Genomic DNA, 21,170 nt, shown 5'->3' with positions numbered 1-21,170 from the left:
GTCCGGACTGCTGCAAGGAAGTAAGTACCTGGGTTATCTTTTTGTTGTGTGCTGAGCCTTTGTAAGTTTGAGTAATAGAATTGCTTTGTTTGTTTTGACAGTGGCTGGCATCATAAGGGGGAGCACGAAGGTGGCCGTAGACATTGATGAGGCCGAGATGCAGAAGCGGCTGAGGGAGTCTCGGGCCAAGAAAGCTGAGAAAAGTGCTGGGAAACGACCCAGGGATGATGATGAGGGTCGGGTCGCGGATGTGCTGGGGAAGAGGAAGGCTTTGGAGGAGGCTCATCAGCATGTGATGGGGTCAGGGCCGAGGCTTCCGCCCTTTGATCTGCAGGCACCGCCGAAGCTACCCTTCGGCATGGAGGACGTGTTCGCTGAAGGGGTAGAGAAGGTAGACTTCGGCAGGCTATGCCAGCAGAAGAAGGAGGTCAACCTGGCTATGCACCGGCAGGAGGTGCCCTTAGTGAACGTCTTCCTGGAAGGCGTGAAGAGCGACCCTGAGGCTCTGGCGAGGACTCCAGCTTCTTCCTTCATCGACCGGGCCCAAAAGACGATCCTCACCTCTGCCTATGTAAGTGTTTAGGCCCTTTTTGAATGTATTTGTGTTGGATTATTTTTGTGTAGATTGACTAACATGGTTTTGGTTTTGCAGGCCTTTGGCGAGATGTACGTCAGCATGGCCAAGGCTGACAAGGAGATCCAGAGGCTGAAGAGGCGGGATGAGCTAGCCAAGAGCAAAATGGCAGAGGCGCAGGAGGCCATCCGAGAGAAGAACACCTTGCTGGTTCAGAAGGCGGCCCTGGCCAAGGAGGTGGAGGAGCTGAAGAGATCTAGGGCCGAGGAGGTGGCTGCTGCCCGAGCCGAGGCGATTGAGTCCTTCCGATCCTCAGAGGAGCTGAAGAGCTATATCATGGACCGACTGGTTGATGAGCAGCTTCGCTGGGAAGATAGGTTGGTTAGGTTCAACCCCTCACTGGAGATTAACTTTGACACCAGTGGCGAGCCTCCTGCACAGACCCCTCCTGCTGATGCTAGCGCCCCGACACCAGAGGCTGAGCCAGCCACTGAGGATGCTCCGTCGACCGAGTCCTGAAGGCGTTGCCTTCGTGATGTGTTATAGCTATTTTGTATTTTAGTGATTGTGTTGGAACACTTGTTTGTTTATTTTGGTTATGTATGAACATTTGTCCTTGCCTGGAGCAAGGCTGTTTTTATTTATGATATGAACTTAGCTTGATATCAATTGTGGTAAGAATGATAACAATGTGAGTTCATGAGAATGGGCCTGAGTCAGGCATTTCATTGAAATATATGCCGAAAGGCAGAAGGTACAAGTGGTCTAGGGTCTAGATACCTTACGTCTAACTTACAGTAAATAATCAAGACCAAAGTATTGTCCTAGGGTCTAGATATGTTTACTTGTAATAGTACTTGAGGTGGTCAGCATTCCACGGGTGAGGCAGCGTCTTGCCTGTGGAATCACGAAGCTGATAAGTGCCGGGGCGGCAGATTTTGATAATCTCGTAAGGACCTTCCCATGTAGGGCCGAGGGTACCTTCGTTGGGATTTTTGGTAGCCAAGGAAACCTTGCGCATGACCCAGTCCCCCATTTTGAAAGCACGGGGCTTGACTCGGGAGTCATAGTATTTGGCGATGCGTTGCTTGTACGCGGCATTGCGCATGCTCGATTGGTCCCGAAGTTCGTCAATGAAGTCGAGGTTGAGGGCCAACTGCTCGTCATTGGCCGTGGCATCGTAAGTGGAGGTTCGGTATGTGGGCTGGCCAATCTCTACCGGAGCCACGGCCTCGGTTCCAAATGATAGGGAGAACGGCGTTTCACCCGTGGATGTGCGGAAGGTGGTGCGGTAGGACCAGAGTACTTCTGGGAGTAGTTCTGGCCAGCAGCCCTTGGCTTTGTCAAGTTTTGTCTTGAGGGTCTTCTTGATAATTTTGTTCACGGCTTCGACCTGGCCATTGGACTGAGGATGGGCTGGGGAGGCGAAACACAGACGAATCTTGAGGTTGGAACAAAATTGTTTGAATTTGGCGTTGTCAAATTGCCGGCCATTGTCGGTGACGATGGAGTTGGGGATGCCGAAGCGACATACAATGTTTTGCCACACAAAGGATTCGATGCGAGCCGCAGTGATGGTGGCCAAGGCCTCGGCCTCAGCCCACTTGGTGAAGTAGTCTACGGCCACAACAGCATACTTGACTTGGCCCTTGCCCTCTGGCATCGGTCCGATGAGATCCAGTCCCCATTGGGCAAATGGCCAAGGACTGACCATGGCCGTCAGTGGTTCTGCCGGGAGTTGTGGAATGTTGGCGAATCTCTGACATTTGTCGCATTTTTGGGTGAAGGCCTGGGCGTCAGTGTGGAGTGAAGGCCAGAAGTATCCTTGGCGGATTGCCTTATGAGCTAACGAGCGTGCGCCCGAGTGGTTGCCGCAGATGCCTTCATGGATTTCTCGGAGGACATAGTGACCCTCCTCTGGAGTCAGGCATCGGAGGTAAGGAAGGCTGAAACCCCGCTTGTATAAGGAGCCGTTAATGATCAGGTAACGGGCAGAGCGATGGCGAACGCGTCGTGCTTCTGCCGGATTAGCCGGTAGTGTTTGGTTTTGTAAGAATTGGAGGATGGGGTCCATCCATGTAGGGCTGTGATCAATAGTGCAGATGAGTGGGGCTTGTGTGCTGGGCTGGGCCAAAAACTCGATGTGGATGTGGCGGCCCAGTCCTTGCTCCAAGGCTGATGCCAACCTGGCTAGTGCATCCGCATGGCTATTCTCGGAGCGCGGCACCTGCCTGATAGAGTGGGCTTGGAAGTTTGCCAGCAAGTGCCGAGCGTGCTGGAGGTAGGCCGTCATAGAGGCATCCTTAGCCGTGAAGTCCTGGTTGACCTGGTGGACCACAAGTTGTGAATCGCTGAATATCTGAATTTGCCTGGCGTCCATCTCTTTGGCTAATCGAAGACCAGCTAAGAGTGCTTCATATTCGGCCTCATTGTTGGAGGCTTGGAATTTGAAGCGAAGGGCGTACTCGAGGGCAACCTTGTCTGGGGAGATGAGAACGAGGCCGGCCCCACAGCCCTGGGCATTAGAAGAGCCGTCTACGAATAAGGTCCACAGGGGCTGGGTTAGGTCGAGATTGCCTTCGGTGGGGGTTTGGTCCTGGCTGGGAGGGGGGTTGGGTTCGGTTATGAGCTGGGTAGCTGCGGAAGCTTGGGGATCCGTGAATTCGGATAGGAAGTCAGCAACGGCCTGGCCCCTCATAGCCGGGCGGGGTTTGTAGTGAATATCAAACTCGCCCAGTTCAATGGCCCATTTGACCAGCCTCCCAGAGGTTTCTGGGTTCTGCAACACCTGTCGGAGCGGTTGATTGGTTAAGACATGGATGGTGTGAGCTTGGAAATATGGTCGGAGGCGTCTTGCCGAGACGACCAGGGCGAATGCCAATTTTTCGATGTCCGGGTAACGAACTTCGGCATCTTGCAATGCTTTACTAACATAATGCACTGGGTGCTCCGCGTGATCTTTTGATCGGATGAGCACAGAGCTAACAGCCGAAGCTGAGATGGAGAGATAAATCACGAGGATGTCTTCGTGCTCAGGGGTTGACAATAAAGGGGCCCGGCCCATATACTCTTTGAGCTCGCTGAAAGCCGTGTCGCATTCAGCAGTCCAGGTGATGTTTCTTTTGCTGCCTTTAAGGGTCTTGAAGAATGGGGCGCAGCGGTCAGTGGCTTTGGAGATAAATCTGGTCAGGGCTGCGACACGCCCTGTAAGGCTTTGGATATCCTTGACCGTCTTAGGTATTGTCATATCTAAGATGGCCTGGATCTTTTCTGGATTGGCCTCAATGCCCCTCTGGCTGATCATGAAGCCAAGGAATTTTCCGGAAGCCACCCCGAATGCACATTTGGTGGGGTTAAGCCTCATTTTGTATTGCTTCAGGATGGTGAACATGGCAGAGAGGTTGGGGATGTGCTGGTCAGCCGTGCGACTCTTGACTAGCATGTCATCGACATAGACCTCCATGGTATTGCCAATCAGGGGGGCAAAGAGCTGATTCACCAGACGCTGATAAGTAGCCCCGGCGTTTTTGAGGCCGAAGGGCATCACCTTATAGCAGTAGAGGCCGCGGTCCGTAATGAAAGAGGTGTGGGCCTGATCTTCGGGGTGCATGAAGATCTGGTTGTAACCTGAATAAGCATCCATGAAGCTAAGGAGGGCGTGGCCGGCTGTGGCGTCGACTAGCTGGTCAATGCGGGGTAGCGGGAAGCTGTCCTTTGGGCATGCCCGATTAAGGTTGGTGTAGTCGACACACATGCGCCAACCCTTTCTTGGCTTGCGGACCATCACGACATTGGCCAGCCATGTGGGATAGTCAACCTCCCTGATGAATCAGATACTACTCAATCGATCCACCTCCGCCTTCATAGCCTCATAGCGCTCGGGATCATAGGCTCGACGCTTCTGTCGGACTGGTCGGACGGCAGGATTGACGCTAAGCCTATGAGATATGATGTCTGGTGATATGCCAGGCATGTCATTGTAGGACCAAGCGAAGACTTCGGAGTTGAGGCGGAGGAAGGCGACCAGGTCAGAGCGAAGCTCTGGTGAGATGGAGGTGCCGATCCGGACTTGTCGATCCGGGATATCGTCATGGAGGGTAACCAGCTCCAGGTCCTCCATAGGTTCGGCCTGTGGTGCGATGGACTCCTCCCTGGGGTCTTCAGGTGGGTCTGTGCCAGCTTGAGGAGAGGCGGGAGCCTGGGTTACTGCTAGGGCTTCACTCCTATGTTGGCGATTGGTGGATTTGACGGCTGAAGCATAGCAGCTTCGGGCTCTGAGTTGGTCGCCGCGCACCGTGCCTGGGCCATTAGGAGTGGGGAACTTCAACAGCAGCATATGCGTGGAAATAAAAGCCTTCATTTGGGCCAAGGCTGGGCGGCCGAGGATGACGTTGTAGGCCGTGGGGCAATCGACGATAAGGAAGGGGGTGGTGATCGTCGTCTGCTGGGGTGCGGCCCCAATTGAGATGGGGAGATGAATGCTGCCGATGGGCTGGACCACATCACCTGAGAAGCTCACAAGGGGTGTGATGCTTCGGTCGAGTAGGTGAGGCGGGACCTGGAGTTCATTGAAGCACTCGGCGAACATCACACTGACCGAGCTACCAGTGTCCACCAGGATACGCCCAACGTCGAAGTTAGAAATGTCAGCCCGGATAATGAGTGGATCGTCATGGGGGAGGATAACACCACGCTCCTCCTCCTCGCAGAAGGTAATGGGGGCCCAGCCAGTCCTGTGGGTCTTTGGCAATCGTCCCTGCTCGGTGCTGAAGACCTGGTGCGCATAGGTGGAGCGGACATAATGTTTGATGGAGTTGTTGGAGGTGCCAGCCAGGGTAGGACCTCCGCTGATGGTGGAGATCATGTTGATTTGTCGTTGGTGAGGGTTAGGCGGGGCTGGTATGTTGCGCACATAGTTGTCCAGCTTACCCTCCCGGATGAGCCCTTCAATGATGTTGCGCAACGCAACACAAGACTCGGTGTCATGGCCGCTGAATTGATGAAAGCGGCAGAAGACCCCCGTGTTTGGCATAGGCTTGTTGGATGGTCTCCGGGGGGGTGGCTTGGGGATGATGGGGGCTTCACGCGCCAGGACGTTCTCATAGGTGGTGTTGAGGGTCGTAAAAACCTCAAACCTGGGCCTGGGTGCGAATGGAAGTGGGGCCCGATCACCAGGCCTGGGAGGGTTGCTTCCACTAGATTGATGGGGGTTGCCATGTCTGCCATGTTTGCGATTGCCGAAGGGATGCTGGTAGCTATCCTTCCGCTTATGTGGTTGGTTGTCCTGGGCACTCGGGGCAGGGGTAGAATGCTGAGGTGGGGCTGGGGCGGGTGCTGAAGCAAGTGGAGGGTCGGCGAAAGTGTTGCGCGCCAAGTTGGCTGGGCCACGCTTGGAGTTGAAGTATTCTGCCTTAGCGTGGATCGCCGCCTGCTTCATCAGCTCTGCATATGTGTTCCAACTGTTGCTATGAACCAGGTAGCGGAAGTTGGACTCGCGGAGGCCGCTCTTAAAAGCGCCGAAGGCAGCGCGATCGTCAGTGTCTGGGCAGCGAGAGTATTCATGACTGAACCGAGCTGCATATTCCCGAAGGGGTTCATCCTCAGCCTGCCTAAGCATATACAAGTCGTCGGCAGAGTATAGGCGATCAGTCTGGATCATAAAATGGTCCAGGAACGTCTGCTTGAGACTATCGAAGGAGTTGATGGTGCAGGGGTGGAGCCTGTAGAACCAATTCAGGGCCGCGCCGCTGAGGGTGGAAGGGAAAAGGAGGCACATGCCTTCATCAGTGAGGCCTTTGCACCCAAGGGCAGACTGGAAGGAGTGGATGTGGGTGAGAGGGTCCTCCGTGCCAGTGTAGAAAGCGATGCGGAGGGGCTGGATATCTTTCTCCTGGTGGTAGTGGAGGATGCGTTCGGTAAAGGGCCCTGGTCGTGGTTTTGCCCAGAGGGGTTGATGGCTGCGTTGTTGTTCGCTTTCCAGGCGCCGGACCTTTTCGAAGAGAAGCCTCATGGCCGGGTCGGCATGAGGAAGAGTTTCAGGCGCCAAAGGCCTGGGGGCGGGGCAGACAGGGACTGGGGATTGTTCCCAATTTTCCAGTGCCCCGGTGTGGTAATTTGGCCAGGTCTCCGAATTATAAAAGTCCCAAGTATCCGAGTCCCCGACACCTTCCTCGTCGGGTATGCGGACGGGGGCTGGCGAAGGGCCCAGGTGTGTCACCCGTGGGTCTTCGAGGTTGACAGGGATAGGGATCGGCCTTGGCTGGCGGTCCGAGAGGCGATCCCTGCAATCTTGGTAGATCCTGACTGGTTCATGGGGCCGGTCCCTCGGTGGGGGAACGCAAAGGGGTCGTGACTGGGCTATCTCCGGATGAAGGTGGTCTTTACCCTTGCGGAGCCTAGCCTGGGCCGAGGCACTGTGGCTGGAATGTACCGGCTGGTTCGGCTGAGTAGGCCCAACGTTCTGGGTGAGGTCTTGCTGGGCATCCTGGGTGTGAGTTCTTTCCCAGTTCTTCTTTAAAACACGGTAGTCATGTTCTAGCTCAATGTTCTTGCAATGAAGGTGGTCGTATTTTTCCGACATTTTAGTGACACTGTCGCGGAGACGCTCCACTTCTGCCTGGAGAGTGGGATCTTCCGAAGATCTCCTTCTAGAAGTACCATCGCGGGGGGTATGATGCTGGGTATCGCGGCTATCCTCGGTCGGCATGGCAGAATGTGGGGTGAAGAAGAGGCGACGGGGCCTGAGGGGTGAAGGAGCCAGCTGGGCTGATAGAGAAAGAGGGGATTCAAGTGTCGATTTCCCACAGACGGCGCCAAACTGTTGATGCTCAAAATGGCCCGGCCAATATTGAGTCCAACTTAGTGATTAGATGTGCTGAGTCTTCAGCAGAGAAGAGGGCTGAGGCCCTTGGTGAAATGGGTTGGTGAGAGACCTGTAGAAGGTAAAAAGAGGAGAAGCAATCGTCAAGCTTCGGACACCGGTGTGGTGCCGGCCGAAGGCTCTCCGATGCCTAAGTCAGTTACGAGTAGTAATTCTGGCAGAGTAACAGTAAAAGTGGGAGAGTAGTTCCTCTTTTACCTGGGTACTGTTCCCTATTTATAGGGAAGTGAAAGTGGGAGCTTTGCACAAAGTTCCAATGTGGGACTTTGTGCAAGCCGTTGTGGTGGCGACACGTGTCCCGGAGATTAGGTTTGGCAGCTGAGAGCTTCGGCAGGTGTCTGGCACCTCGGAAGTATGTCTTCCTTCGGCATGGGAGAAGGCGTGGCTGCCTTGGTGCTAGTCGCTTTGATGCTGGGTCTGCTCGGTTCATTATGGTGTAAACACAGCTATTTCCCAACTCTAATCCCACTTCTTCTTGTGGAAAGACAACATAATGAGAGTAATTTTTTAATATTGCACTGCTATGTTCTATCCAGTTTGTTTCCTTTTCTATTGACACTGCAATTTCTTGTTTCTATTCTAAAGGAAATATATATGACAGAGAAGGGCTACAATGAGATGATGAAACAAATCCTATGGCCTATACAAACAAGTGATGCTGCCAATAGATAGAGCATAATTAGAGAAGAAATTGCAATTGTTACCCAGCTCAGGTACGCCAATGCAACTGCCATCTGGTATTTTTGGCATTCATCTCCAAAATTGCAGAGGCTCAAGTCACTAAAGTACAACATAGTTATGCCAGCTGAGGCAAAAGCTACTGCAAGAGATAGTGTTGCTGTAACTTGTTGGAAAAGGAATCAGGTAGCTAATTACTTCAATGATTTGCAGACCCATTGAAGGAATCACGTATCTGCAAAATGAGCTTTGCCTTAAATAAATATTACAATTTTTTTTTCAGGACAAGAAATGGCGTGTGATGCATCAAGAGATGCTGAAATCTGCCTCATAAGCCTACAGAATCAGGTTACACAAAACTGAACTTAGATGGGAATTTGCTCACAAACGTTAGATAACATACAAAGATAGATAGAGCCAAACAAGTCAACAACAATGAGAAAAACAAGCATAATGAATTCTAAATCATTAATTCCAATTATTATATCATTCTAAAATAGAAAAAGTAATACATCGATGACTCATATTGACTAATTAAGTATTTTACGCCAAGAATTCATCCCAAAATTCTAACTACCACCAACTCTAGCACCGCTAGCACACCAAAGAATGAAGAATAAAATTGAATCACCATATCACCATCGCCAAAACCTCAATTCAATCTCACACTAAGAAAACAAATAAATTAACAACAAAAAATATGGGAAATTAAAAATTTCATAGTAACCTCTAAGAGTTTTTGCATATCAGAGACTATGAGTAGCTCTTCAGAGAATCTCTCTCCTGGCGGCGTATCCGTACTGAGATCGATGTATGTTATCCAACGATCATTCCAAGTACGATCTCTGCCTTCTTTGACAGGCTCTTCACTCCAAAGGAGTTCTTAGCTCCGTCTCCGTCTGAGGTTGCTGTGGTTGACGTAGCTTGGATTCGACAGCGCTGGAGAAGAAACTAGAGGCGTGTTGTCGACCGACAGAGATTGAAGAAGGATAAGGTGCGTTAACTGGAGCATCCGACGAAGATGGAGGAAGGGGAATCGGTGATGGAGTTTTGGGCGAAGGTGAATCGGTGGCGAGTTGCAGCGATGGAGTCAGTGAGGATTGTGGTGGAGACGACGAAAATACAATGGAGAATTGGACTAGGAGAAAAGCCAGAAGCAGAGCTCGATGAACCTCGCCATTGTTGAAGAGAAAGTTCGAGATGCTGGTTGATGAAGATTGAGTTGATTAATAGACAAAGCAAAAGGACAAAACAGTAATCAAACATAGCTGTTGAATTTAAGAAATCGATAGCTGTCAATTTTTGGGTTTATTTTGGGTGTGTTTATATACATGGAATGGTATAGGGTTTCTTTATAGAATTATGTCTAGGAATGGGTATTATGTCTAGGAATTGGTATTACTAATTTTCTATAATATTTTCTAATACACAGCACAGTTTACTAAATCGGGAAAGAATGGGGAAATTCTAGTTAAACCCTTTGGGCTCAATTTACCAGATTCGGTAAATATAGGGCTAGCAATGGGTCGGGTCGTGTCGGGTTCGTGTCGTGTCAAGATTATATACGTGTCAGGAATGCTCAACCCAAACTTGACCCGTTTAATAAACATGTCATGCACGGGTTGACCCGTTAAGTTCTCGTGCGAATTTTGGGTTATGTCGGGTTGACCCGCTAAGTGGTAGCAACTAAAAGACATTAAAAAAAATTAGAAAAATGAAGAATAAACAAATAAACAGGTTAGTGGGTTGGCGGGTTACACGGGTATTTTAGCGGGATAGCGGGTTACATAGGTATTTTAGCGGGTTGGCGAGTTGACTCAAAACCCACCCATTTATTAAACAGGCCATGGTGGGTTGACCCGAAAGTGACCCAAATTTTAATCATGCGGGTTGAACCCGCTAAATTCTCGTGCGGGTTTCAAGTCGTGTAATGGGTCGCCCAAAATTGCCACCCCTTTACATACACCGAATAACCCAATTTATTTATTTATTTGCCGAACCATAGGGAGGTGTTTCATTAATAAAAATCACCATGAAGGCTTGTCTATAAAATGGGTCGGGCCTAGGGGTTAGCTCAGGACCTACCCAATTACTAGCTTTTTTGGCCTGTAAAATGATAATTAATGTTATATTTAATGGGTCATTATATTCATTTAAATCTTCTAATTAAATACAAAGCATAATTAATATTAGTTTAATTTATAAAAATATTATTTATTAATTTCAATATTGGGCCGGGCCGGATCGTTCATGGGCTTAGAAATAGTGGCCCAAGTCCTACCCTTTACACAACGACCCAGGCTAAGCCCGCCTAACGGCCCATAACCCAAAAAATAAGACCGAATTCAAGTTTGGGCCATTTTTATAGGCCTAGTTACAACAGCCATTAAAAGTACAAAAAAGCCCTGACGGGCGTCGGTTATAAGGACCATAATACTTCTAATGGAGTATAAAAGGTAAACTTATTTGATACTCCCCTAACAACGACCCAAGGGTTACCAAGTTGGCCCAAAATCAGTACCAACCACAAGGAATGGACAAACCTTTTTGGTCATATCCAGGGACGGTCCTATGACTTGTACAACCTGGGCTATAGCCCAAGTGAGTTTTTTTTTTTCCTTATAATTAGTGTTAATGTTAATCCCATTTATAGCAGAAATATTAATTTGAACTAATTGGATAATTGTAGTGTTACCTCTAGTTGCCGTGTGTCTATTTGACTCTATCTTTGTGATGATAAATTTTCATTTTTGAATTTTCTTTTCTCTTAATTCATTTTTGTTCATTATGGTAGACCTTAGCTGGCATTGTTGGTGTAAAATAAGCCTTTTAAACAAATAAAAAATAAAAATGATATATTCTTAAGGTAAATCTAGCTCGCTCCAAAAGCCTAAAATCTAACAGTTCAATAAGGTAAATCTAGCCCACTTCATTTTAAAATCCTGGGTCCGTCCCTGGTCACATTGATCTCAAGTTATACTATTATGACTCATTGGCCATTTTTCAAAACCAAAATACCCCTCAACTTGGGAGCTTCTATAGTGAGTGGAAAGTTATAAGGGGTGTTTTTGAGGGGTATGTAAGAGCCGTTGGATTTCATCCAACAGTGAGTTTTTAAAAGAGGGTGCATGTAGAATCGGGTTGAAATCTAACCCGTTAGAAACCCAACTTCAGTCTCATCTTTCCCTCTTTCCCTCTCTGTGAAAAACTTAAGAACACAATCCTCTCTTTTTGAATGTAAAGCAAACCCACAATTAGAAGGATCCAAAGCTCCCAAACCCTATAGTCACTCCATTGTCATCAGCTCCTTGGGAGGCCTGCGATCTATGGTATCTTCGGTATTACGATTAATGGCTCTTACCTAGCTGTTGCCCTGTTTTGATTCTATGGCTCAAGTGAAACCCCTTCTCTTTTTCATTCAACAGACAAGATTCCAGATGAAAACAAAGTAGCATATCTCTTTTTGTAGCTAGATGCCACAGCAGAAGTTGTTCCTCGATTTTGGTAGAGATGGAGTCTCAAATACCAAAGAGTCTTCTCTAATGTCCACCACATTCTCTCAAGCTGACTGACTTCGGAGCTCCCGATTGATTTTGAGAGGTAAGTTCACTTGTTATATTGATTTTATTGGGTTTGTTTTATTTTTTGTGAGGGTGGGAAATTCATCATTTGTGGCATCAATAATGCGTCATTGGTGGAATCAATAATGTGTCATTTCTTTATGAATATTCAATATACTTAGTTGATTGTTTTTGGTGGGGGTGGAAAATTATGAAATGTAGGTAAAAGATCCTAAACTTAGGCTTAATGACATTAGGAGTAAGCATTTGGAGAGGATATTGGGTGAAGTTCTGTAATTGGTGGTTTGAATTACATTTGTGTTCTTAGTTGAACATGTTGGTTCTAATGTTATTTTTTCCAGATTATTTCACAAGAGATGACGTAACTATTATTAAATTTTGCTTGCGTTTTGTGTAATCGGAATCCAACAAGTTAGGCTATGCGTGTTTTGTGTCAATTTGGGCAATGTTTTGTGTAAGTGGAATGCATTGATATGTTGTGATGCAGTAATGACTGATTAATGAATTAATATTTGCGATGCAGTAATATAGAAGTGGATCAATAATATACGTAGATAAAATGTCTGGGGGCTCAGAGAGTGATGACTGTGTAACAGCTAATGGGAGGGTTTATATTCCTGAAGTAAGAAATGAGGAAACACCAGCAGTTGGGATGAAGTTCGACTCGCTTGACCTCGTTTACAATTTCTATAATAGATATGCATTCTTGGCTGGCTTTGGTATTCAACTTCATTCCAGCTTTTGGGGGAAAAACAAGAAAGAGATTTTGAGGAAAGAATTTGTATGTTGCAAACAAGGTGCATACATGAGAGATGAAACTCGGGAGAGAAAAAGACAACGGGGAATAAGTATATGCAATTGCAAAGCTAAGATTGTGGTTGTGAAGACAAATGGGAGCAAGAAGTATACCATCTCTCTTTTTGCAGAGGGACACAATCATAAGATGACACCCTCAGAAAGAATGCATTTATTGAGATCGCACCGTCATATTTCAAATTCTACAAAAGTACTCACAAAATAGTTGGGCTCAGTTAATATTCCTATTCATCAGAAGGTAAGTATTTTCGAGGTGCAATCCGGAGGAATGGATAAAATCGGTTTTATCAAAAAAGATATCTACAATCTTGAATGTAGTGTGAATGGGAAGCTGAGGAACCACGATGTTGAACTAGTGATCGAGTATTTTATGGCTGAACAGAAAAAAAATGAGGCTTTTTATTTCAAGATTGAGGGAGATGGCCATGACAGGTTTAGTTGATGTTTTTGGGCAGATGCAACTTCTAGACGGGCGTACGGGTTTTATGGAGATGTTGTTGTATTTGATACCACATTCAACACGAATCGATACGACTTGACATTTGCACCAATGTTGGGAGTTAATAACCATGGTCAGACAATTGTCTTAGCATGCGCATTTTTGAGCAAAGAAACGACTGAGTTGTTTATTTGGATGTTTGAGGAGTTTAAGAAAGCCATGCCAGGTGGCGAACCTAAAACGATCATTACAGATCAAGATGCGGCAATGACCAGAGCAATTTCAATAGCCTTCCCGACTACATTTCATCCACTTTGCATATGGCACATCACATCAAAGTTCTCTGTTAAGTTACCACATTCTGCTTATAAGGAGTATTGGCGTGAATTTCAGAAAGCCATATGGGATACTGACAATAAGGATGAGTTCGATGCAAAATGGAATATTGTGGTTACAAAGGCTGGTTTGATTGACCATCCATGGCTGAGTTCAATGTTCGATTTAAGGGAATCTTGGGTTCCAGCCTACGCACAACAATTTTTTGCCGCTGGAATGTCAAGCAGCCAAAGAGCGGAAGGTTCTCATGATTTATTCAAGCAATACATATCAAAGAGAAATTCGTTGATGGATTTCATAATATGATTTGAGAGGGCACTTTCTCATCAACGTCAAAAAAAGTTAGTTGCTGATCACGTAGATGCATTTGAAGTGGCTCAATGTATTCTACCGATGCCAATGAACAAACAAATGGCTACCTTGTACACAAGAACAATGTTTCAAAAGTTTGAGCAAGAACTAATACAAAGTACAGCATGTTTCCTAGAGCTCAAAACAGAGGATGCTTCTAAAGTTGTCTTTAAAGTGAGCGAAAGAAAAAATTGAGAAACAAGAGTGGCAGAAGTCGTATATGTCAAAGATTCTGACCGCGCATCGTGTAGCTGCAAAAGATTTGAATTTGTTGGAATTATTTGCAAGCACATCCTAGCATTGTTCAGAAGGGACCAGATTGAATATATGCCCGATAAATATATTTTGAAGAGGTGGAAGAAAACTGCGAAATCTGGATTGGTGTCAGATGCAAATGGCAACGAAATTAAAGACTCTGCAGATCCTGGTCTTTTAATAAAGCGGAGTACAATGTCTCGACTTGCTTCAGATGTGGTTGAGGATGCATTAATGAGTGAAGAAGGATGTGAGCTACTGTCAGAGACTCTAAAAAGTTTGCAGGTGAAGTTGAAGTTGTTGAAGGATATACCAAGTAATAACGAAGTTGGAGGGTCCAGCTCTCAAACACAATATATGAAAGACCCTAAGAGAGTGAGGTGCAAAGGAAGGTCAAAACGAGTAACGGGAGCAAAGGAAAAGGCAATGAAGCGAGGGATTAGACACTGTCGGGAGTGTGGACACATTGGTCATGATAGAAGACAATGCCCAAGAAATTTGAACACACCGTAAGATGCTAACACTATTTATAATAACACCTAAAATTTGAATAGGTAAAGTTTTTATGTGCTTGTGTTTGATGTTTATGCAGGACATCACCATCGAACAATGACGAATCAACTCCAATAGATCGTAGTGACCCATTATTCGACGAATTTGACAGGATGCACGGACCAACTGAATGATTTATGTTTCTATTAGACGAAATCCGGTTGTAATGAAGACTAATGATCAGGTGAAGTTTTCTAGATTCAGTTTTTATTATTATTATTTTTTTGTTCATGTCCACCCATGAGCTCTTACTATGTCCACTGGTAATTGAAATGAAAATTTGCTTGGTTTCATTCTTGCATGAAATTTGGACACATGTTAATTTTACGTCTTCTCCCTATTTAGACATTTTCATAGACATTTGATAAAGTATCAAATTTTGAGTTATGTGAACAAACAATGACTTTTACCATGTAAAATGGGTAGTTTATGGTGAATTATGTTTTAACAGAGATTCATTGACTATATCACAGGCTAATGCAGCATTTCCAGCAGCCAGCTGTTGTTTCCATTACCAGTAATGATTTCCAGCAGTACCCACTTTTTCCGAATGTTATGTTCTAGTGTTTTACTGGTTATTAAGATCTGAGCTCGACTGGTTATTAGGGGCACGATTTTGTAAACATTTGTAACTGAAGGATACTTGAAGCACTTTGTTGGAACAGAGTGATTAGAAAGCAGCGTGTAAAAAAGTACATTGCAGCTAATCACATTTCGAACTGTTGGAGAATATTAAAGGGTACACTAACATTTGAACTACTCATAATTCCACACACAAAAGAAAATTTGATTGCAAAACATATTATGTGCTCCCTCTTAGCAATACCACGATCTCCCCAACAAACTGAACAACGGTAGCCACAATCCCTCGGTCGTATTGGTCAGCTTCTTCTTAGCAGGTCTCACATGCTTATGGTCACTCATGTCCCCAGTGATATAGACGAAATAAATATTCAGCAATATTTGGAATTTTATTATATATAAATAAACCATAAACCATTCACTAAACAATGTATAGCACATGTTATGTTACTTATGACTCACGTGTCAGTTTTTTGAGAAAAAGTACGCCAGCTCTTTAATGTGAATGGACATGATAATGGGGCTTTACTGATTCCCAACTCGCTGTGATATTGACTGCTTATTGAATAATATTTCGATATTTGCAAAATATAATGTTAGACAGAAGGAACACATGATGACTTGCAATACATAGTCCCAATAATTATATATGAAGCAAATGAAACTGATATTTGTGTTATTTTAAATTAGATAATGACATTAAGGGAATATACTTCTAATTTGTGCAATACCACGATCACCCTCAACCAACTGAACAGCGGTAGCCGCAATCACTTAGTCGTATCGGTCGGCTTCTTCCGAGCAGCTTTGACGTGCTTATGCTCATTCCTGTCACCACCATCGTCTAGTATCTCTCTCACAGCATCAGGGGACACATAGTCCCAATTATAACTTGTATGAGTAGTTGCCGCAAATGCTCGGAATTTTTCGAATCCTTCGTTGAATGCCAACTCCAGTTCACTATGTGCTCTTCGCATCGCATATGGTTCATCAAACAACCTTTAATTTCATCATTCATTACTGTATCCAACTCCTCAGCTTTTAGCTTCCTTTTATGACTCAACTTCAAGTACTTGTTCTTTTGGGAGAACGCTTTGTTCACTCTAATGTTAAGATCAACCAAAATGGCCTCATCTTCAACACATTTCTCGTGCCATGAATTGATCAGTCTGGAATTATAATCCAGCTTGCTACTGACTGCATGTATTGCCTCTAATGGATCATCGAAGTCCCCCTCACTCCCAAATGATGTTGAAAAAGGAAGGGGTCGGTGAGTACAATGTGGAAATAGAACCTGCGACTCCAATTTGTCATCTTCGATTGTGTTGTTGGCGCCTGAAGAGGTTGACATGCTTGAATAATCCTATTTGTTTTGGGAGGATGAGGATTGCATATGCAATTTCGTTTGAGAAAGGGAACATAGGTTTATAGACCAACATACCAAAGGTTGTGTGTAGTCAACATATGTACTTTCTTTCAATTTTTAAAAAAAGAGGTGTCAGGTTTTGCTTTTCAAGCATGTCAACCTCACACTCTCCTTACACCACTGATAGTGGTTGAAAGAAACTCAATGGAAGTGACATCTAGTTAGTGAACTCAACCAAACTAGTTAGGATTAAACTTAGATTGTATCAGACCAAAAATTAATTTATACATTGTCAACCAAATATTTTTTGGCGGGAACCCTTTTATTGGTATTACTATCACTCCTTTCATAGAAATTCTCCCTCCACACAAAACTCACTCCTCCACCGAATCTGTCTCCATCTACTGAAACTCACTCCCCCCATAGAATGGATTTACTAACCAAGTTTGATGTGAGCATAATAAACACCCCTCCAAACAAAGACCTCCTTCGAAACGCAACTGAGTCACCAGACAAGCAATGTCACATTCCTAGACAGAATGACCATTTTGTTGGAAATTTTGAGTCTGAAAGAGTTCTTGCTTTTTGGAAGGAGAGGCATCTTCAACTTGGTGATGAAATCCAAAGGGCAAGGGCACGTTTGGAATTTGTTGAAGGCCAAATTGAAGATGACAAAAGGCAGGCTAATCTGGATAGGGCGAAGTTGCAGCGCATGAAGCGTAGACACAAACGACTTCGGAGTGTAGTTGTTAAAAAATACAAGAACTCATCTAATGCAGTGGAGTCAAAGAAGCGTGTGATGCAAGCTAGATTCGACTACTTCCGATCCTATGCAAAACTCGTCGTACCCGGGTTTGATTGGTCATCTATTACCGTTTTTGACGTTAACAAATATACTCAGCAAGGGAAGTAACTATTTTGGTTCTCGTGTTTGAGCAGAGGCAAATCAGTGGAATTGGAATTTTCGTTAATCTCTGCTTCAAACCTATTTTGATGCTTACTACTATGGAAGATTTCAACCTTAATCTTCTGATGTCTTTAATTACGATAACACAAGATGCAAAGAGCCCATCTACTTCAGTCATATGTTGCTGCCATGTCCATTTTCTTGTGATCACGTATCAGATTTGGACATGGTTGCATCATATGCAATGTTGCCTTGATTTATTATATGTTAGGACAAGGTTTATGGAAAAGCATTTGTGAGTGCGTTTGTGACAAGGTTATGGAATTATTATGTACCATTTATATATTGTTTTTTGTACTGGTTCATCTCCTACTATTTCTTTCTTTCTTTATATTATATGTTTGTGGAATCCCTCTCAAAGTGAACATATACTGTGAAAAAATGCAGACTGAATATATAATCACTCATATAGACTAGGACAAATATTCACTAATATTTTAAAATTGCTTGACTTGTGTGAGGTTTTTCAGAAAATGTATGGCATTATTTTATGTGATTGGACATGATAGAAAATATATTACAGATTCCCAATGCGGCGTCATATGGACAACTTATTGAATACCTCTGACGCGTTCAAAGCTCTAGGCGCAGTTGCATGTGGACAACTTATTGAATACCTCTGACGTGTTCAAAGCTCTAGGCGTAGTTGCAATGATGGCTTCAAAGCATGTGCAATTATTATATATGTACATTATTATAACAAAATAGATTATTTTACATCCTTATATCTGAAAGGAAACTAATTCTTGTATTATTACAAATTATATAACGAATATTAAGGAAATATACTTGTTAAAGTGAACAAAAATATATACTTAGGGTTAAGAGGACAGTGAGTTATGTAAAAATAATTTGAATTTTTTCATTGCGAAACGGATGATTTATAGGTATTACTATCACTCCTTTCGGGGCATTTTTAGGATTTTCCTACTATTTATTACCCTTTTTCAAAGATTTTTGCATTAAAAAAGCCAAAATAATTGCAAGAGGACACCTGGCGTGATCTCAGCCCATCACCTTTCACCACTTGCACAAGTGTACGTCAGTCTACATGGCCACATCCTTGCATTTTACCCTAAATTATTATTTTATTACTTTTTCTTAGAAAATTCATAACTAAATACACAAAAATTAGAAAAATGATCCGAAAATTGCTACGAACTCATTGACACTCAATATCCCTTGTTGAATTCCCCGATTCATGGTTACACATTTTAAAAAATAATTCCGAACATTAACGGGAGATGATTGTTGAAGTAGGTTATTGAAGTTAAAGTTGACAAACATAAATACTTAGGGTTAAGAGGAAAGTGAGTTATGTAAAACAATTTGGATTTTTCATTGGGAGACGGATGATTTATAGGTTTCCCTAGTTTTATAACGTCACAAGGAGGCCCGGGTAATTTTCGGGGCATTTTTAGAATTTTCCTACTATTTATTACCTTTTTTCAAAGATTTTTGCACTAAAAAAGCCAAAATAATTGCAAGAGGACACCTGGCGCGATCTCAACCCGTCACTTTTTACCACTTGCACAAGTGTACGTCAATCAACATGGCCACATCCTCGCCTTTTACCCTAAATTATTATTTTATTACTTTTCCTTAGAAAATTCATAACTAAATACACAAAAATTAGAGAAATGATCCGAAAATTGCTACGAACTCATTGACACTCCATCTCCCTTGCTGAATTCTCCGATTCATTGTTACACATTTTAAAAAATTATTCCGAACATTAACGGGAGATGCTTGTTGAAGTAGGTTATTGAAGTTTAAGTTAACAAACATATATACTTAGGGTTAAGAGGAAAGTGAGTTATGTAAAATAATTTATAATTTTTCATTATGAAACGGATGATTTATAGGTTCCCCTAGTTTTATAACGTCACTAGGAGGCCGGAGTAATTTTCGGGGCATTTTTAGGATTTTCCTACTATTTATTACCTATTTTCACAGATTTTTGCACTAAAAAAGTCAAAATACACCTGGCGCGATCTCAGCCCGTCACCTTTCACCACTTGCACAAGTGTACGTCAGTCAACATGGCCACCTCCTTGCATTTTACCCTAAATTATTATTTTATTACTTTTTCTTGGAAAATTAAGAACTAAATACACAAAAATCCCAATAATGTTCCGAAAATTGCTACGAACTTATTGAGATTTCAGCTTCCTACTGAATTCCCTGTTTCATGGTTATGCTACATTAGTATTTTATTATTATTTATCCTAAATTAATGGAATTATTATGATATTACTTTTTAGGCTGTCCATTTGTTAATTATATTTACTCCAACTTTTTTATTAATTTTTATTTTCCGTGCGAATAGGCCATTTCTGGTGCTAATCGGTTTCTCTCTTCTTCAATTTGTTAATTTTTTTATTTTTTAGGTTGAAGGGATGTTTTGAAAAATAAAATGGAAATATACAAGTCATCCATTGTACAACATCAGGAAAAAATTATTCAACGTCATTCACTGTTCAAGTTTTGCTTAAGAAACGTGTAACCAAATCATTTGGGATATGCTAAGTGGGAAAATGTCATTCCAAGCACTGGTGAAAAGATACCTATTTACTCCATGCATGACCTTTCGTTTACCAAATATGAAGATTGTAGTTGTGCAAAATATCTGTGTCAGTAAAATGTCATTTCTAGCCGTCTATGATGTCAGTAATAATTCCGCTATATAATATATATTATACATTTATATATAAAACGGTTTATGACAGCACAAACACCAGACAAAATAGATTAAAACCCAACATTTAGACAACATTTGTACAACGTAGCCAGCCAACCTATAACTGAAGAGAAGCAAGTCCACAATGCATGCAAATCGTAAAAACATACTACAACTAATTAAAAGGGTATGGATTCACTCGCACAACATACGCACGCATCACCTTGAACAAAAAAATACTCTCACGGTGCCATTTGCATCGATTGCAACAAGTCCAGAAGGCAGGATTTATCTTTTCTTCACTAGGCCAGCCTTGAATAACAAAATACCATTCATTGTTGTTACAAGCGTTGCAGTGATTGAACTTAATCTTCCCATAGTCAAACATATCTAGGATATGTCTTGCAACTATTGGTCCGCTTAATCTTCGTGTCAAAGCATCCCTGGTTCCTTTCATATCAATGTTGTTACGTTGATTCAAAGAACACAAGAATTCTAATGCATCCTCTTTTGACTGACCAATTCCGGACATACCAAGTAGTCCAACTACATATGCCGCTTCCATATGGCCTGTCGTGGCTGCAATGCGCATCCCATACAACGCTTCCACGTTACCCTGCCTGAAAAAAACTTCGAATGCTTCTCTAAATATCGACTCAGGGTTATCGCAAGCCCTGCATTGTTGCAAGAAATGCTGGACCGCAGGTCTGGCATAGTACCAGCTAGGATGGTCTGGGTACTTTGCCATTGAAATGGTGTTCCACACTTGTGGACTGTTTGCCAAAGTATGGAACAATGGGCACACACATGCCATACGGAAGAGATCTTCCGATGATTGGGTTGCCATATATAACATCACTTTAAACCAAGCTAACTCCGGGATGAAGGCTTGGGGCATATCCAAATGGAGATGCTTCCTTCTCTTTCCTCCGACTGTAGTGAAATGTTTTGAATTCATTGAAATGTTTTTGGAATGGAACGATTTGAGGAGTGGCAGAGGGGAGAAATGAGAATATTTGGGGTACACGTTTTGTTGTAGCCTCTGTTTATAGTGTTTTGAAAAGGTGTTTTCAGTTGGGGTTTTTCTAAGTTGACCGTTTTTAAAGAAACTGA

General features: G+C 43.7%; 4 protein-coding genes across 4 annotated transcripts; 2 read left to right on the top strand and 2 right to left on the bottom strand.

The window, feature by feature from the left end:
• LOC109947127 lies at nt 423-1,237 on the top strand. Its single transcript, XM_020556615.1, has 2 exons — nt 423-571; nt 653-1,237. The coding sequence occupies exons 1-2, from the start codon at nt 440-442 to the stop codon at nt 1,091-1,093; spliced, it is 573 nt and encodes a 190-aa protein (XP_020412204.1). The 5' UTR covers nt 423-439; the 3' UTR covers nt 1,094-1,237.
• LOC109947311 lies at nt 1,416-4,358 on the bottom strand. Its single transcript, XM_020557251.1, has 2 exons — nt 2,012-4,358; nt 1,416-1,894 (listed from the first exon to the last, which is right to left on the bottom strand). Exons 1-2 carry the CDS (start codon nt 4,356-4,358, stop codon nt 1,416-1,418), a joined length of 2,826 nt encoding a protein of 941 aa, XP_020412840.1.
• On the top strand, nt 12,273-13,610 carry LOC109947310 (protein FAR1-RELATED SEQUENCE 5-like). Its single transcript, XM_020557250.1, has 2 exons — nt 12,273-12,432; nt 12,985-13,610. The coding sequence occupies exons 1-2, from the start codon at nt 12,273-12,275 to the stop codon at nt 13,608-13,610; spliced, it is 786 nt and encodes a 261-aa protein (XP_020412839.1).
• LOC109947309 lies at nt 15,815-20,904 on the bottom strand. Its single transcript, XM_020557249.1, has 2 exons — nt 20,387-20,904; nt 15,815-16,043 (listed from the first exon to the last, which is right to left on the bottom strand). The coding sequence occupies exons 1-2, from the start codon at nt 20,902-20,904 to the stop codon at nt 15,815-15,817; spliced, it is 747 nt and encodes a 248-aa protein (XP_020412838.1).

Source organism: Prunus persica, chromosome G2 (assembly GCF_000346465.2).
Source record: "Prunus persica cultivar Lovell chromosome G2, Prunus_persica_NCBIv2, whole genome shotgun sequence".
Taxonomy (NCBI): Eukaryota; Viridiplantae; Streptophyta; class Magnoliopsida; order Rosales; family Rosaceae; genus Prunus; species Prunus persica.
The sequence above is the reverse complement of the archived record's forward strand: the minus strand, read 5'-3'. Positions and strand labels throughout refer to the sequence as shown.

Excerpts from the sequence above, each read along its gene's own strand:
- LOC109947127 (XM_020556615.1), top strand. The coding sequence starts at position 440 with ATGCACCGGCAGGAGGTGCCCTTAGTGAACGTCTTCCTGGAAGGCGTG. Across the intron at positions 572-652 it reads CGATCCTCACCTCTGCCTAT|GCCTTTGGCGAGATGTACGT; the intron begins GTAAGTGTTTAG and ends TTGGTTTTGCAG.
- LOC109947309 (XM_020557249.1), bottom strand. The coding sequence starts at position 20,904 with ATGGCAACCCAATCATCGGAAGATCTCTTCCGTATGGCATGTGTGTGC. Across the intron at positions 16,044-20,386 it reads GCTTGTAACAACAATGAATG|GTTGTTTGATGAACCATATG; the intron begins GTATTTTGTTAT and ends ATGAAATTAAAG.
- LOC109947310 (XM_020557250.1), top strand. The coding sequence starts at position 12,273 with ATGTCTGGGGGCTCAGAGAGTGATGACTGTGTAACAGCTAATGGGAGG. Across the intron at positions 12,433-12,984 it reads TGCATTCTTGGCTGGCTTTG|ATGCAACTTCTAGACGGGCG; the intron begins GTATTCAACTTC and ends GTTTTTGGGCAG.
- LOC109947311 (XM_020557251.1), bottom strand. The coding sequence starts at position 4,358 with ATGGTCCGCAAGCCAAGAAAGGGTTGGCGCATGTGTGTCGACTACACC. Across the intron at positions 1,895-2,011 it reads TTGTTCCAACCTCAAGATTC|AACTACTCCCAGAAGTACTC; the intron begins GTCTGTGTTTCG and ends GCTGCTGGCCAG.